We start from the raw sequence: 14,093 nt of genomic DNA, 5'->3' as shown, positions 1-14,093 counted from the left end.
AATTAGTAAGAGAAAAGGTTTTGGCGTAGGTCTGAGAAGCTTCAGGTCTGTTGCTGTGAACAAAGAGCCCAGCCTTGACTGGATTTGTGGCAATTTGGTATAATGGTGTAACAATTTCAGATTGTGGGGTTGTTCTTCAAAAGAAGCACTTCAAGTAATCTAAAAATCCAGTAGCTCTGGTGGTACAGGGAGGAAAGGACATAAATTCTCACATTAAATCTTTTTTAGCTCATATTTGACTTGACTTTATAATCTATTTTTTCTTTTTCCTCCAGCCCATAGATTCATATTTTCTTATGTATCCATGGAGTCAATATTATAGTTTTGAAAGAGAGAGATTTTGAGAGAGGGACTTTTCTTAGAAATACTATTGCAGAACCTGAAGAAAAAAAAGTGTCAGTCACCCAGTCAACATATTGTTGTCATATGAACATTGTGTTCTGGTAACTGATTCTATGGTACTTGGGGTTGGGGAATTTTTTTTTTGCCACAGATTATATAGATCAGGATTGTATGAAGTTAAATACTTTTTTAAAAGAGATCTCTTTAGTTGTGTTGCTGTATATAATTTTCCAAATCCCTGAGTGAGCATGCCGCTGAAGTTGTGCTTGGATCTTCTTAAGACTTTGCAGTAAGCAGACATCGGAAACATTTAGGCACAAAACGAGGCTTTACGTGCTGGATGATCATAAGGAATGTTAGTTACGTATATACAAAATCGTACCAGAAAGCTGGAATTGTTTAGACACCTCTACAGGGAATGTGGTGACAGATTCCGTAAACATCTTGTGAGTTCTTCTGTGGGCGATGAAACATGTGGCTTGTATTAGACTCTAGAGAGGATGCAGAATGTTTTTAAAGGTATTTAGCTGGTGGGGGAATTCAGAAAATATTGTATCCTGTGTGCTTAAAAGAATTTATAGCTTGTATCTGACTTTGTTAAGCTAGCTTCTGATTTGATTACATTTGTGTAAAGCAATCAGATTTGGGAAATAAACCTGTTAGTTCCCGGTAATGTTCTGCAAAGAGCTATTATGAGAAAAGAGTTATGGAACAACTCGAAACTTGCACTAGAGAGATGTACAAATGTTAACATTAATTCCTAATACAATAAATAAGAATATTTATGTGGAGAAAAACTTGCGTTCTTACAAGTGAACCACATTTGCTATGCTGGACACCAGAGCAAGTTCTCTAAGAAGATTCTGCCCATCTTTTATGTGAAAGTGAAGTTGTTTGTGTTGCTAGGCTTATTGAGGGATGATCAAATGATTTTCTGGTGTTCTGACAGCCATAAAAAGTTACTGTATCTTTTCTCTAGGCTCATTATTTTTATCAAAACCTGCCATTTTAACAAAAGCTTGACACAAAACCTTCACAGTTTCACTTTGAGTTATAAATTAATATTAAAAATGCCTTTTGTGGCACTCCTCCTCCTCCTCTGCACTGGCAGCAGTCAGAAGTGTGGCTGATTTAGCATGAACAAGCTGAAGAAAACGCACAGATAAAAGGACCTCAATTATATTTATCTAACCATTGGAGGATGGGAGCGAGTAAAATGTCTTGACCTGCCACATAGAAGCTGACAGGCAGTGATTGACTGAAGCGCTTGGGCCCACTGCAGGGATGGTGTAACAAGGAGTCCGTCATCCTGTGAATGGATGAGCTAATTTTTCCTCACACATAGTTCATGGCAGTTTAAGATAACTTTCATTTTCTAATTCAGACTGACTAGTGTGCACATGGCTCATTGGCACAGTAATTCAGATTTTCTGAGCTATATGGAATATACAACTTCATGTGCTGGTTTTCCTTTAAATGTCTTGAGCTTTAGAAACTTCTGCATCTGTGGGTTTGGGAAGGGAGACCCTTCCCCTGTGGTGGGGCAGCTCTTGCTGTCCTGGTGTCACCGGGGGCTGACAGCTCTGCTGTGACAGCTGGCATGTGGGGAGTTGGCCAGTTGAGTTGGTGGTGAAGGGAGACCAGCTTGTGGGTGCTGCTGGTTCCCATCAAGGGCTCCGTAGCACAGTGGTTCTCTGTGATACAGTCCGTGTTGGATCCTCAGGGAAAAGAGAAGGTTAAGGCAGGTACGAAATAATCCCAGGTCAGATTGGACTGAATGGGAGGCTACACCTACACTGTAGTTTCTAATAGCCTTTGGAAGTTTTGATCACATAATAAAACTTTTCTAAAAAATCCTTTTCTAATTTTAGTTTGTGTAACATTCCAAGGCAAGGGATTGTGCAAGTTAATTCTGTATCATGAGACAAATACTCATTTTGAAACCTGGGCTTGTAGATAATTCCGTAGTTTCTCTGCAATTTCTGCAACATAAGAATGGAAAATCATAATTTCCTGTTCATTTTCTAACACTTGTGGTACTATAATTTTTGTGGGTCTCCCTACAGCAGATTGCTTTTCTGAGGTGAAGACCTTTGATGTATCTAATTTGTCCTTGAACAGAAGCTGTTGATGTGGTCCTAATTATCCTTGTTACCCTCCTGCACCTTTTAGTTTCATTTCAGAAAGGGTGTATTAACTACAAGAACTATGTGGTATTGGAGCTGAGCACAGTCTGATCTCATGCTGCAGTATTTTACTGGTTTTGTTCTGCTCCTTTCATAATCATTCTTACTACTGTTTGCTTATTCAATAGTTACGTGATTAGAGGACTAAACATATGATCTATGATCTTTTCCTAGGCAATGGTAATAGCTTCAGTAGGAACATCTTATTTTAGTCTTACTAAAATGAATCCCCCAAGTAATCTAGTTTAGAGTGCATGTTGGTTCCTGAAATGCGTGCTCTGGATCCGTAGCTTGTTTGTCTGCTGTTTCTGCTCTCATGATCTAGAAACAAAAATGCGGTGTGTGTTCATATGTTTCTGAACTCACAGTAAGTGGGTAATTATCAAGTCAATAACACAAAGGTATTATCGATTTATTTATATTTGACCACTTCTAAGCAGCAGATTTTTGCTGTATTGGATATAATTCCTTATCTATTCAAACACTGATTATTTACTTATAAAATACTCACAGGTCCTACTGAAATGTTTACATTCCGGTGTAAAAACCTTAGATTTGTGACTGACTTACCAATAAAATATGCTTATTTTACTTGTAGAAGTTATTTTCATATAATTTGGAAAATGCATTTATTTTTTGAGATTTGACATATTTCAGTTCAAGCTTGGGTTCTTGGATTTCAGTGATTAAAGGAAATATTTTCCCACTGTTTCGGCCCTTTCTGTGCTTACTTAAATTTCTTTTCTAAACTCAACATGTATTTGTAAAGATACCTTTTAAATCCGAGATGTTCATGTTTTAAAACTGTTTAGTCATCTGAGATTTTGCTGCCCTAAATGTAAATGATTCACTTGGAAATGGAATGACTTGGTTAGTTAAAAATCTTCGCATGCGTGCAGAAGAGCTGAAAAGCAGAATTGCTTGAACTGCTTTCCACCAGGCACAGCCAGTGTTTCTTTAGAAAATTTTTGCTTATTTTTGGTTATTATAGGTAGTATAATTGAGCTTGCTTTGTATCACGTAGAGTGTTGAGGAGACCTGCTTTTCACTAGTAACTGACAGTCATTGCAGGGTAATTTTCAAGCGAGCCTATAAAATAAGGGGGATTACTGCCTTATAGCTCTGCACTTAAACATTTTAGCATATTGTATAGGACTAGTCAGAAATTCCCATGGCTGTGGAGTAGGGTGAATTGGGACCTTTGCTTTAGAATAGTTATTGATGGAGAAAATGAAGTTTGTAGGTTTGGGAGATGCAAGTGAGTTTTGACTGCTAGAAAGAGCATTGCTTGTCTTTAGGAGTAACTTCTGCCTTGCAGTGATGAAACTTGTGTTTTTCTGAGAGTGGTTGCTGTGCTGGTACATCTTTTACATACTGTTGTGGAATACTGAATACTCACTTAATTGCCGCAGTCAGGGGCTCTTTATGTTTGAAGAGTTTGGCATGTTTAACAAAATCCGAAGCTTTAGGACAAGGCTTCTGGTAGCTGAATGTTTTAGCCACACAGTTGTTAATGGTGTATTGGATTACAGTTAATGATTTAATTTCCTGATATTTCATAAGCTATCTGCAATTTTTATTTAACTCTGTTTTTTGCCAGTAAGATGTTGCTGTCAGAACTTATTTTTTCCCCTTCTTCCCCACTCATCTGTGGTGCAAACAGAATTGTCACGCGCTCTGGAGACAGCTGTGGAGTGCTTATGTGATCAGCTACCTTAGCTCAGGTATGAGATGGCAAGAAATCTGATGGGTTTGAGGGGATGGCTGGTACCTCACATCTTATGATAGGGCATCACAATGTCTAAGAATGCTGTCAGGGAAATTTATATTATCATTACAGCTCTGACCTCTTTGGTCTTCTGTAAAGAGCATAAGGTTGCTGTTTTCTGCTGTATTTTCAAAATGTGATCTAAATATTACTTTCACTGTTGGAAGCTGAGTTTTCTACAGCTGATTACTTGTTTCAATGCTCTTTTTATTACGTATTCCAACACTTTGTTTTTCTGCAAAAAGGAAGATCCCCTTAATTTGAACTCTAAATAATAATAACAACAACAAAATGTATTTACTGGCTCAACAAATGAACTCATGCTTCACCTCTATGTGTATTTTGATGTCTTAGAATGCTTACTGTAGTATTGTGTTATTAGATCTTAATTGGGTAATGAAAGGGTAAATGAGTTGGAAAGCCATGTGGTGAATAATGTGGTTAGTCATACCGTATTGCGCAAGCGGGGCTGTTAACGTTTTAGTGAGAATGCTCATATGGTTACATGGCTTCATTTGCTTCAGTGTGACAGTGCTGGTTTTAATTAGATTTTATGGGATCTAGACTTACAAAAAGGCTCAAAGTTCTGTGCTCAAAATCTGACACATGGCGTGACCTTTTCTTCCTTAGCAGATAAGGGTACTCTGTGTTCCTGGGCTGGTGAATAACTGCAGAGAAGCTGTTGCAGGGCAATTGCAGCAAGTTTTGGCTAACCTTTCCAGGAGGCTTGGAGAGACAGGGCATTGCATGCTCTCGTACTGTGTAGTGGGAGAGGAGGGGAGACCTTTTGTTTAGCAGTAATGATTAATAAGGATTTTTCAGAGAAGTAAAACTCCAGTTTGGCAGCTTCATCAGAGGCAGAGACAGACTATTTAGCTTGGCAGCAATCAACTTGCTTTCCTAGCTTGTCTCTTTCTTATAAAGGAAAGGTTCTTACCTTGTCATCTTAAATTTAGAGATTCAGACTGTGCATTAGAAAGCAAAATTAGATGTAAATGTTTTGAATCACTTCTTTATATTTGTGCTCATGCTGCAGGTAAGCCTGCCAAAACCAAATCTTGTCCCAAGAAAATGGCTTGAAACAAGCACATTTCCTTGCTGACGTCCTAGTGTCCCAATTATAGCCAGGGCTTACAATAACATTGAAGTGTCAGCAGTGAACTGAGTTTTATAGAAAAGAGTGATGTGGAATACTCTCCTGAAATATGGAAGTGTGGGCTGTTGGTGTTCCCTGGTGCGGATCCTTGTGGATTTCACAATAAAATCCAAGTTTTGATAATGCTAAAAAGATAACTGTTAGACATGAGTCTTGGACAGGTGTGACCAGGCTGTACTTGCACAAGAACTCAAAGCCATGGGGTTTTCTGAGGATATAGAGCGTCACGGGGTGCCAAGGAATTTTCTGGAGTGTTTTGCTAGGAAGTAGGTTAGACAAACACTTCCCCCCCCACCAGTGAGATTAAGGTAATTTACATGTCCTCTTCGGTCTGAAGTATCAGATAACTTTGGCAGGAAAAACACATCCTTATTCAGAAAGCTTTGATGTCAAGAAATGCCGGGCATTTCTTAAGCAAAAAAACCCATATTTGAGATGGGTGAACTTGTTGCTCTGGGTTTGGGGCTCTGTTTGGCTTGCTCCTATTTTTTGTTAGTAATATTAGGTGTATTTCACTGGGAAAGAGCATGTAGGAGCTTACAGTTGTGCAGCTGCTCCTACCTCACCTATGTGTGCAGCCAGCAGGCAATAGAAGTATGAATTAGACTTTTTTTTAGGTTGGTTAGTGTGATTGTAACATTGTAATGCAACTAGTTTTATGTGGAGGCTTGTAAATTTTAGAATGATCCCCATAACACATTGTTCTGAAACCCAGATTTCCCTGCTGCTTGGAGTGAATAGTTCTAGGAATTTTCTTGGTGTGTCAGTTTGGTCTGCTCCTCATGGCTCAGGCTTGCAGGAGGACTTGTGCTGCAAAGCACAGGTAGCCCCTGGGCTACTCTGTTTTGTTGCAGGCTGCAGAGAGTACTTTGCCCTTATTTGACACCTGACTTTTTCTTTTTTTTTTCAAAATTGGTAAAGTAAATAGGAAACACTATTCAATTCTAAGAGAAAACAGGAAGTAATCCCAAACTGTCTGAATGGTTTTAAAAAACTGGCTGAACTGGAGGCTCTAAATCAGTTTTTATCCTTTTCCATTGCAAACAAAAAAGATACTGCATAATCAAACACAGATTAAATAACCTTTGTGAAGGCTAGAGATTAGAAGAAAGATTAAAATGGTTTTGTGCTGCTTTTTTTGTCCTCAGTGTTGAAATGATATGTGATTGCTTAGGAGTGTGGAACTTGTACTACCCCTAGCCTGAAATGTAACTGCTTAAATTTGTGGATTCAATTCAGGTACCAACACTGTCCTCCTGCCCTGCAGATTCTGTAGTTTGGATCACCTTGTAGCAGCAACTGCTATGCAAGAAACATTTATGCAAAATGTAAATGAACTGCGTATCTGAAGATATGAGTCCATGGGTAGACTCCTGCCATGCAAGCTGAGCTCCAGATTTGCATCATCATCAGCTCCCGCCTGATCTCACTTCAGTTAATGTGAAAGCTTACCCGTCTCTCACAAAGGATAAATTGCTGGCTTGTGCTCACTGGAGGGTAAAAGTGAGCACATTTGTACAGCAAAGCAGCTAACAAGACATGAATTAACATGCTAGTTTATCTTGCAGTAATTTGTTCTGCAGCCATAACCTGATGATGCACAAGGCAATGAAGCCAAGAGTGCTTCAACATACACTTTTCTCTGTGACAACGTATCTGTCACTGTGCTGCCCCAGAGTTGTCAGTGAACTGAGATGTGTTAAAATAATACCCTTTCAGGTGATCAGAAAAATGACAGTGCCAAAGCTCTCCTTAAACTGGCTTTAGAGCTGTGTTTTCAGAATATTAAAAATATATCAGTTTGCATAAAAGTAAATGGCAACTTAAATTTATAAACTCACTATGTAAATAACTTGTTTTTTCCATGCCCTTTGTAGGTGCTTGTACGGTGATTTGGGAACTGGTCTAATGTTTAGCCTGATGTTGTAACCTCTTGGATTGCAAAAATGGTGGTGGTTTTCCTGGTGTGTGTGTGTGTGTGTTTGTTTTTTTTGTTTTGCTTCATTTTAAAAATTATTTTATGTGTGTGTGTGTTTTTATTTTTTTTCCCCCCAATGGGCATGACCATTCAGATGTGGAGCTGTCTGCAGCTGGCCTTCTGGTAGAGATACCCTTCAAATGTAACAGAACCCAAAGTGACTGTTTCCTTTCCCCAGAAGATCTCCGAGCTTTCAGCCTTCATTACTGATTTGTCTTTGATATAATGCTACATTTTGTGATTTATTTAGATTTTGATTTTTCCCATATTGGCTTTTTACCAGGTTTGTCATCAAATGCTTTTCTCCTGTTGTCCTCTCTCTGGGCCCAGCTGGATTTGGGGTTGTAAAAGTGAAAAGGAAAGTCTGTCTTTGGTGGTTTGGTTTGTTTCTTCTTGGGGGGGTTTAAAACGCTTTTAATCATATGACAAAAATCGGGGACGGATAACTTTCAGCCTATATAATCCCAAGACAGCATATGAAACAGCGATGCTGCAAGTTTAGTAGAAAATACCCTGTGAGCTTGCTGGAGTCCCTTGTTGTGTCAGCAGCCTTGTGATGCTTGTGTGGAAATGGGAAGTGCACTGCAAAGAATTCAAGTAGAAAATGCTCACTTGTTTTCTTCTCTAGAGCTCCTGCGCAGGGATTTTGATCTCTAGACAAAATTAGCAGAAATTTCAGCACTTAACTGCAGGAATTCATGTGCTTCTCTCCTGAATCCTCAAATATGCAGCCTGTGTGAATTGTTTTACTTAGTGATTTCCCATCAGATAGCAAGTCTAGTTATGTTGGGCTGACATGCATGTTACCAGCAAATTAGGTGTTTATAGGGCAAACTATTTTGCAACCTACTCAAAACAGTCTGACATTTGAGAAAATCCAAGTATGGCAGTTGGAGAAAGCTCTCTGGTTGCCTGACCAGAAATTAATCTTGCAATTTGTCAGCATTTCTATTAAATAGAATAAGCTATTTTTAAAACAGCTTGTTGCCAACATGACCTCAAAATCAGAACATGTAGGAAAATGGGTTTGGTTTTCAGTGAAAAGGAAATGCTTTTGGGCAAAATGCCACTTCAGCTTCTCATAGGAAGTGTAGTTGAGGAACTCTTATTCTTATCCCACCCCTATGGATTGAGATTCCTGGTCAGAATAAACCTCTGATAAGGAGCCAGTCTCATGGGCAAAAGCTGTGCTTCCTGGGAGAGGTCCAAGGAAATGCTCACGTAAGCAAATGTTATGACAGGGCAACAAGGCTGTGATTTCACAAGTGGCACAGCAGCTGCATGCTGTACTCAGCCCTTGTTTTGTTACTCACTGAAGCTTTTGAGATTCCGAGTTACCTGGAAAACTGCCAGATGTTGTCTTTACATGTTTGTAGGTCTGAAATTTTTACAAAGCATTTTTTAATCAGTCATACTCTCGGTGCTGGCAGATGAGCCTTGCTGCATCTATTTGTATCGGTTTAGGAGCCTGTTGCCCTTTTTGGCAGGAGGTACCTACAGCCATTTCTCAGTCACCCGAGTGTGCGTTTGGGCAGCTGGGCTTTAAGCTTCGTGCTGAGCAGCCTCCTGAGCTTTGCGCTGGAGCAGCTGGAGCAGAGGTTTTGCTCATTGTGCTGCGGCACCACCGGCCTTCGGCAGGGACAAGAGCCCGTGTCTGTCCTCGTGAGCTGAGCTGCTGTGTGTCAATTTGCTGCGGTGCGTGTCACCTGCCTGAGGTGACTGAACACCCACCGCCTTGAAATTCTGGTTTCTTTACACTGAGTGATGCACAGACTCCTGTGTCTGCCGTTTGTAAAGCAAAATACATAACAATACTGCTCGAATGCCTCTCTAAGCCATAAGAGGAGGTGGAAGCTTTCTGTTCTCCATTAAAACTTTCAGGATTGCCTTTGCACATTCAAAGATCTTCAAATGGCTTTTCACTTGTGAAATAAGGAAGCTGCATTTGTAGAGGAGCTGTTTCAGCTTGTTTAGTCCTAAGAAATGTGCGTGTTTTTATTTTGCACAGATGTTCTAATCTGTAAATCCTACCAAATTGTCCTAGTTTTGGCTGGGATAGAGTTAATTTTCTTCCTAGTAGCTGGTATAGTGCTGTGTTTTGGATTTAGTATGAGAATAATGTTGATAACACAGGGATGTTTTAGTTGTGGCCAAGTAGTGCTTATACTAAGTCAAGGACTTCCCAGCTTCCCGTGCTCTGCCAGCGGGGATGTGCACAAGGAGCTGGGAGGGGGCACAGCCAGGACGGCTGACACAAACCAGCCAAAGAGGTACTCCATACCATGTGACATCATTCTCAATACATATATGTTGGGCCAAGTTGGCTGGGTGGGCTGGGTCACTGCTTGGGGATGGGCTGGGCATCAGTCAGCGGCTGGAGAGAATTGCATTGCACATCACTCGTTTTGTATATTATTTTTTTTTCTTTTGCTGTCCTCTTAAGCTGTCTTTATCTCAACCCCTGAGTTTTACTTTTTTCCAATTCTCCTCCCCATCCCACTGGGGTGGAGAGGGAGGAGTGAGTGGGTGGCTGCATGGTGCTTAGTTGCCAGCTGGCGTTAAACCGTGACACAAGTAAATTCAAGACAATATTTTATGTTACTAGTTATGTCAGGCATTTTGCAGCTGTGAAGGAGTGAAGCTAATGCTGCTTTGTAACTAGATAATTGTGACTGGGGATCCTTGAGTAGCTTCCTATCCCTGCTCTTACACTATTTGTTGGATCTCGTGGCTGTTGTAGGTACTTGCTGCCTTCCAGGGGCAGTCATCCTGCGTCTGCCATACATCCAAACCCTTCACTTAATTTGCAAGAGAGATTTGGATTGCTCGGAGTGCCACACCTTATTGCTTTGAATGTAGGTGTTTGCTGCAAAAGTGGAGTTTGGTCTTGTTGTAGAAGTAACTTGCAGACTTATCCCTTATGCTGAAAGAACACCCTGCGATGCTGCCTGACCAGGCGTTGCATTCGGTTGTCACTGAGCCGTGTACCTGAGTAGCATACTTATTTGCACTGTGACGAGTATTAACATCACCACACTTAAATTTCCCAGTTCTACTGATAAAGTGGTCTTTTCTTTATCCATGGGTATATCCTTATTAATTATTTTACAATATTGCTTTTAGTAGATTATGGAAAGATGGAAGTTTCTAGAGACCTGGGCCAGTGCAACTTGCCTGATGACTTACAGCTTGAGGAAGAAAGTGCCAGTAGCTGAAGGAAGGTTTGGGGAGTCAGTGACAAAACTCACACTGCTTTGTTACTTGGAATGGTTGGACTGTGTCATGAGATATAACACAGTTCAATATTTTTAATTTAGCTGATCAGAAGTAGGTAGTGGACAGTGATTTTCTGTAATGCTTTTAATTTCTGACTTTTGTTCAGCCTTGAAATGGTTGCATTTGGCATTTAAGCTTCTTAAATGCCAGATACTGCAAACATGAATGTGTTGATTTTTTCTCACCTATATCAAATAGTTTTAACTGGAAAACACTAGATCTTTCAGGGTTGAAAATAGTGTTCAAACTGCTTTTAAGGTTACTTTCATTCAAAGTCTGCCTATTGACACCCAGAAACATCTGTATTCTGCACCTTAGTTAATCTAATGGGACATAAGCATATATAAGCAGTTAAATTTTGCTGTGTTGCATTCTGTGATGTCTTTTTTTTTTTCCTTTTAAAATGAGATGTCATGCTTGTGAGTTTCTTTTTTCAGGAAAGAAGAACAATACCTCAAGAAATTTCAGAATGTTTTCTGTATTCCCCACATTGTATTCCATATGATTTTTCTTCTGTAGCTGAATATTGAGTCTTTTTATTAGAAGCAATTTATTTGATTGGCTTCTCAGCTAATTGTACTTTGAATCTAATAAAAGCGAGCATGTCTAAAGGGTAGTTTAGGTAGTATATAGAAACCAATACATAAGATAATAGTGTATAAAAAGCATCTAATTCTGAGTTTTGGAAGTGTACTTGCAGAACTGTCATCTTCTTGTGAAGAGGTAGGAGTGTGTAATTTTTTAGAATTTACCCAGGACATGGAAGTCAATTCAGTGCATTTCTCATTGAAATGTATGAACTTCTATGACTAGACTAAACAAGGGCTGGACTGTGCCCCTCAGTAAAAGCATAAACCTGTCACATGTACTTAAAGGACAGCACAGGCACCTAATTTCAGGAGCAATCTTTGGGCTATGAATCCTTGCCTTGCATGGGTGCCTTGTAAGCTTGTGCTACTGGTGTCCTGCTTGGTCGCTCTAGGTAGGAGTGTGGATTTGTGGAGGCAGGTTTTCATGTGCATCACTCTTCTGAGCTTCCCTGTCAGCTATTTTAGGTAACCTTATGCTCAGAGTAATAGTTATTCCTGGGTCTAATGCTTCAGTTGCTGTGGAAATATATTAAACAAGAAATGTGGATTTGTGTTTTCCACACTGAAGTGAGTATCTATCTTTCGCTGATTCTATGTCCAAAAATATTTTCCTTTTGCAGGGACTTGAAGTCATATTTGCTGAAGCTCAGATTTTTCACAGCGACATTTGTCATGATAGTGGTTGACCCAAAGTGGCTAAATATGTGGTTTGGTGCCTATTGGCAATACTCTTTTTTTTTTTCCTTCTTCTTCTAGGACGTGAAAATCTGAGAAATGAACAAATTACGGCAAAGCTTTAGGAGAAAGAAAGATGTCTATGTCCCAGAGGCCAGCAGGCCTCATCAGTGGCAGACTGACGAAGAAGGTGTTCGTACTGGCAAGTGTAGCTTTCCTGTTAAGGTAAGAGCTTCTCCCTTTCTTTCAATATCCGTGAGGTTCTCTTGCCATGAATTATTTGGGGTTTTTTTTTGGCAAGCATAAGCCAGGGGTATGCTTCATTACACACTGACCTATTTTACAGTCAGCTCTCATTGCAAAGGATGTGGCTTTTTTTTTTTAAAAAAAGATGACTCATGTAACAAATCCCTTGGAAAATCACTGTCTGAGATATCCTACATTATTATCTAGTTGAAATAAATCATGTAGCTAGGCAAAGGAGTAATATAAATTTGTCTTCATTTTTCTGGAAGAGCAGAAATGATAGACGTCTTGGATTGCATGGAAAGGTACTCGGTTCTTTCTGATAAAAGTGGAGTTACAGTTACGGTTTGACTTGTCAGGTAAGCAGTGAGTTGTGCTTGGAAAGGAATCCTTCCTCCCTTTTGATCGTTGAAAACACTGCAAGTAACACCTGGGTTTCCTTCCAGTGCTTGAGGTTATAAGCACTTGCTAACCTCTGAGAGTGGCTTCTGTGCTACGATTTTGTGTGTGTGTGTGTGTATTACAGACTCTCAATGCATGTGAAATGGCAATTAGCTTTTTGAATTCTGAACAACTCTTTCCAAATTATTAGAGTATTATAAGTAGGTATTTTCTTTTGTGTCACCATTTCTACTTCCCCTTTATTTAAGAAAAGAATCTTGTGTTAATATTTTAGAATAATAACTAATAGTAACAATTGCAAAATATAATAATAAAAATAATTATGACATTTAAGGTGTCTTGTTGCATATGCCCCTTTGTAATCAAAATCTTTCTTCCTCAAAGCACACTAATGCTAACTCTACAACAGGTTGTAAGCAGATGACACTTACGGAAAGCTAACAAATATCTACACATAAGGAAAACAGTCTATGGTTCTGACACCTAGGGACCTTTTGTTAGTTTTTCTGTATTATAATTAAAGTAATTCTCTCTGATAGTTACACAGGTGATGCTGGTAGTTGGAACTCTTGAAACTGTCTGTTACATATTTTTTGTAAAGCTGTGGGTATGTGCAGTTATATAATAAATTTGAGAACTTTTATTCTAAGTTCATGCCCTACTTTAACATACTGTAGTTGCATATGTGTGCTTTTACGTAGACTCAAGCGTATATAACATTTCTAGTTTGTTATGGTTGCTTGCTTGCTTATTTGTCTTTGTCTTGTATTAGTTTTCTGCTAGAAGGAAGGAACTATCATCCAATACTAAACTGAGGTGGTGTTTTCCCACAGCTTTGAATGTGAGTAGCTGCTCTGTGGAAGCTCAAGCTTAGATTAAAGTTTGACACCATCTAGGAGAGAGCAGAGCTGTTAGCTTAAGGATCGTTATTTTTTAACAATTTAGCCATTACACAGGTTGAAAAGCAAAATGCTTGATCGCTAGACATTTACTCCAACGTTTTCAGTTCTTTACTGAACGCAAAGGGTGTGAACCATTTCTTGCTGTTTAAAGGCTGACTTCTTTTTAACTCTGTCAGGACTTGCATTTATAATGACAAATGCTTCCTGTATTTAAATTAAGCATTCATCTATTCTGGGCACATGTACCCAAAGTCAAAAAAGGTTTTAGCCTATTCTGTGCTGGAGAGCCATAGAAACGAATGAGTCTTTGCATCCTGTCATCATAATGGCACTTCTCTACCATTATTTGTCTGCTTTATATTGGAATTCACTGAATTAATTTAATCTGTTCATTGGAAAAAATACTCTGAAGTAAACACATCTCTACATAAGTTTCTTGATTCGGTCAGAATGGTAGACTATTAATATTTTAAGACATTGCACTGAGATGAAAACTTGAAATCAGAACAATTTGACACTAAGAGGTGTTTTAGCTTATTTGATTAGAATTTATCTTCCGAAATACTGTGCCT

General features: G+C 39.2%; 1 protein-coding gene across 35 annotated transcripts in view; it reads left to right on the top strand.

Moving 5' to 3' along the window:
* The window catches only part of NUMB (NUMB endocytic adaptor protein), a 95,267-nt gene that overhangs the window by 46,554 nt on the left and 34,620 nt on the right, over nucleotides 1–14,093 (top strand). For 26 of the 35 annotated variants that reach the window (XM_065064539.1, XM_065064532.1, XM_065064519.1 and 23 more), the window contains one exon: nucleotides 12,053–12,196. In XM_065064539.1, coding sequence (XP_064920611.1) covers nucleotides 12,071–12,196 — 126 coding nt within the window. In that variant the 5' untranslated portion in view covers nucleotides 12,053–12,070. Of the gene's footprint in view, nucleotides 1–4,191; nucleotides 4,253–12,052; nucleotides 12,197–12,514; nucleotides 12,577–14,093 lie in introns of those variants that run through there. The other 9 variants (XM_065064528.1, XM_065064515.1, XM_065064525.1 and 6 more) reach the window with 4 other exon arrangements.

The sequence above is a fragment of the Columba livia genome, chromosome 5, assembly GCF_036013475.1.
Source record: "Columba livia isolate bColLiv1 breed racing homer chromosome 5, bColLiv1.pat.W.v2, whole genome shotgun sequence".
Lineage (NCBI taxonomy): Eukaryota > Metazoa > Chordata > Aves > Columbiformes > Columbidae > Columba > Columba livia.
Note: the sequence above shows the minus strand (reverse complement) of the source record. Positions and strands in the feature narration are given on the sequence as shown.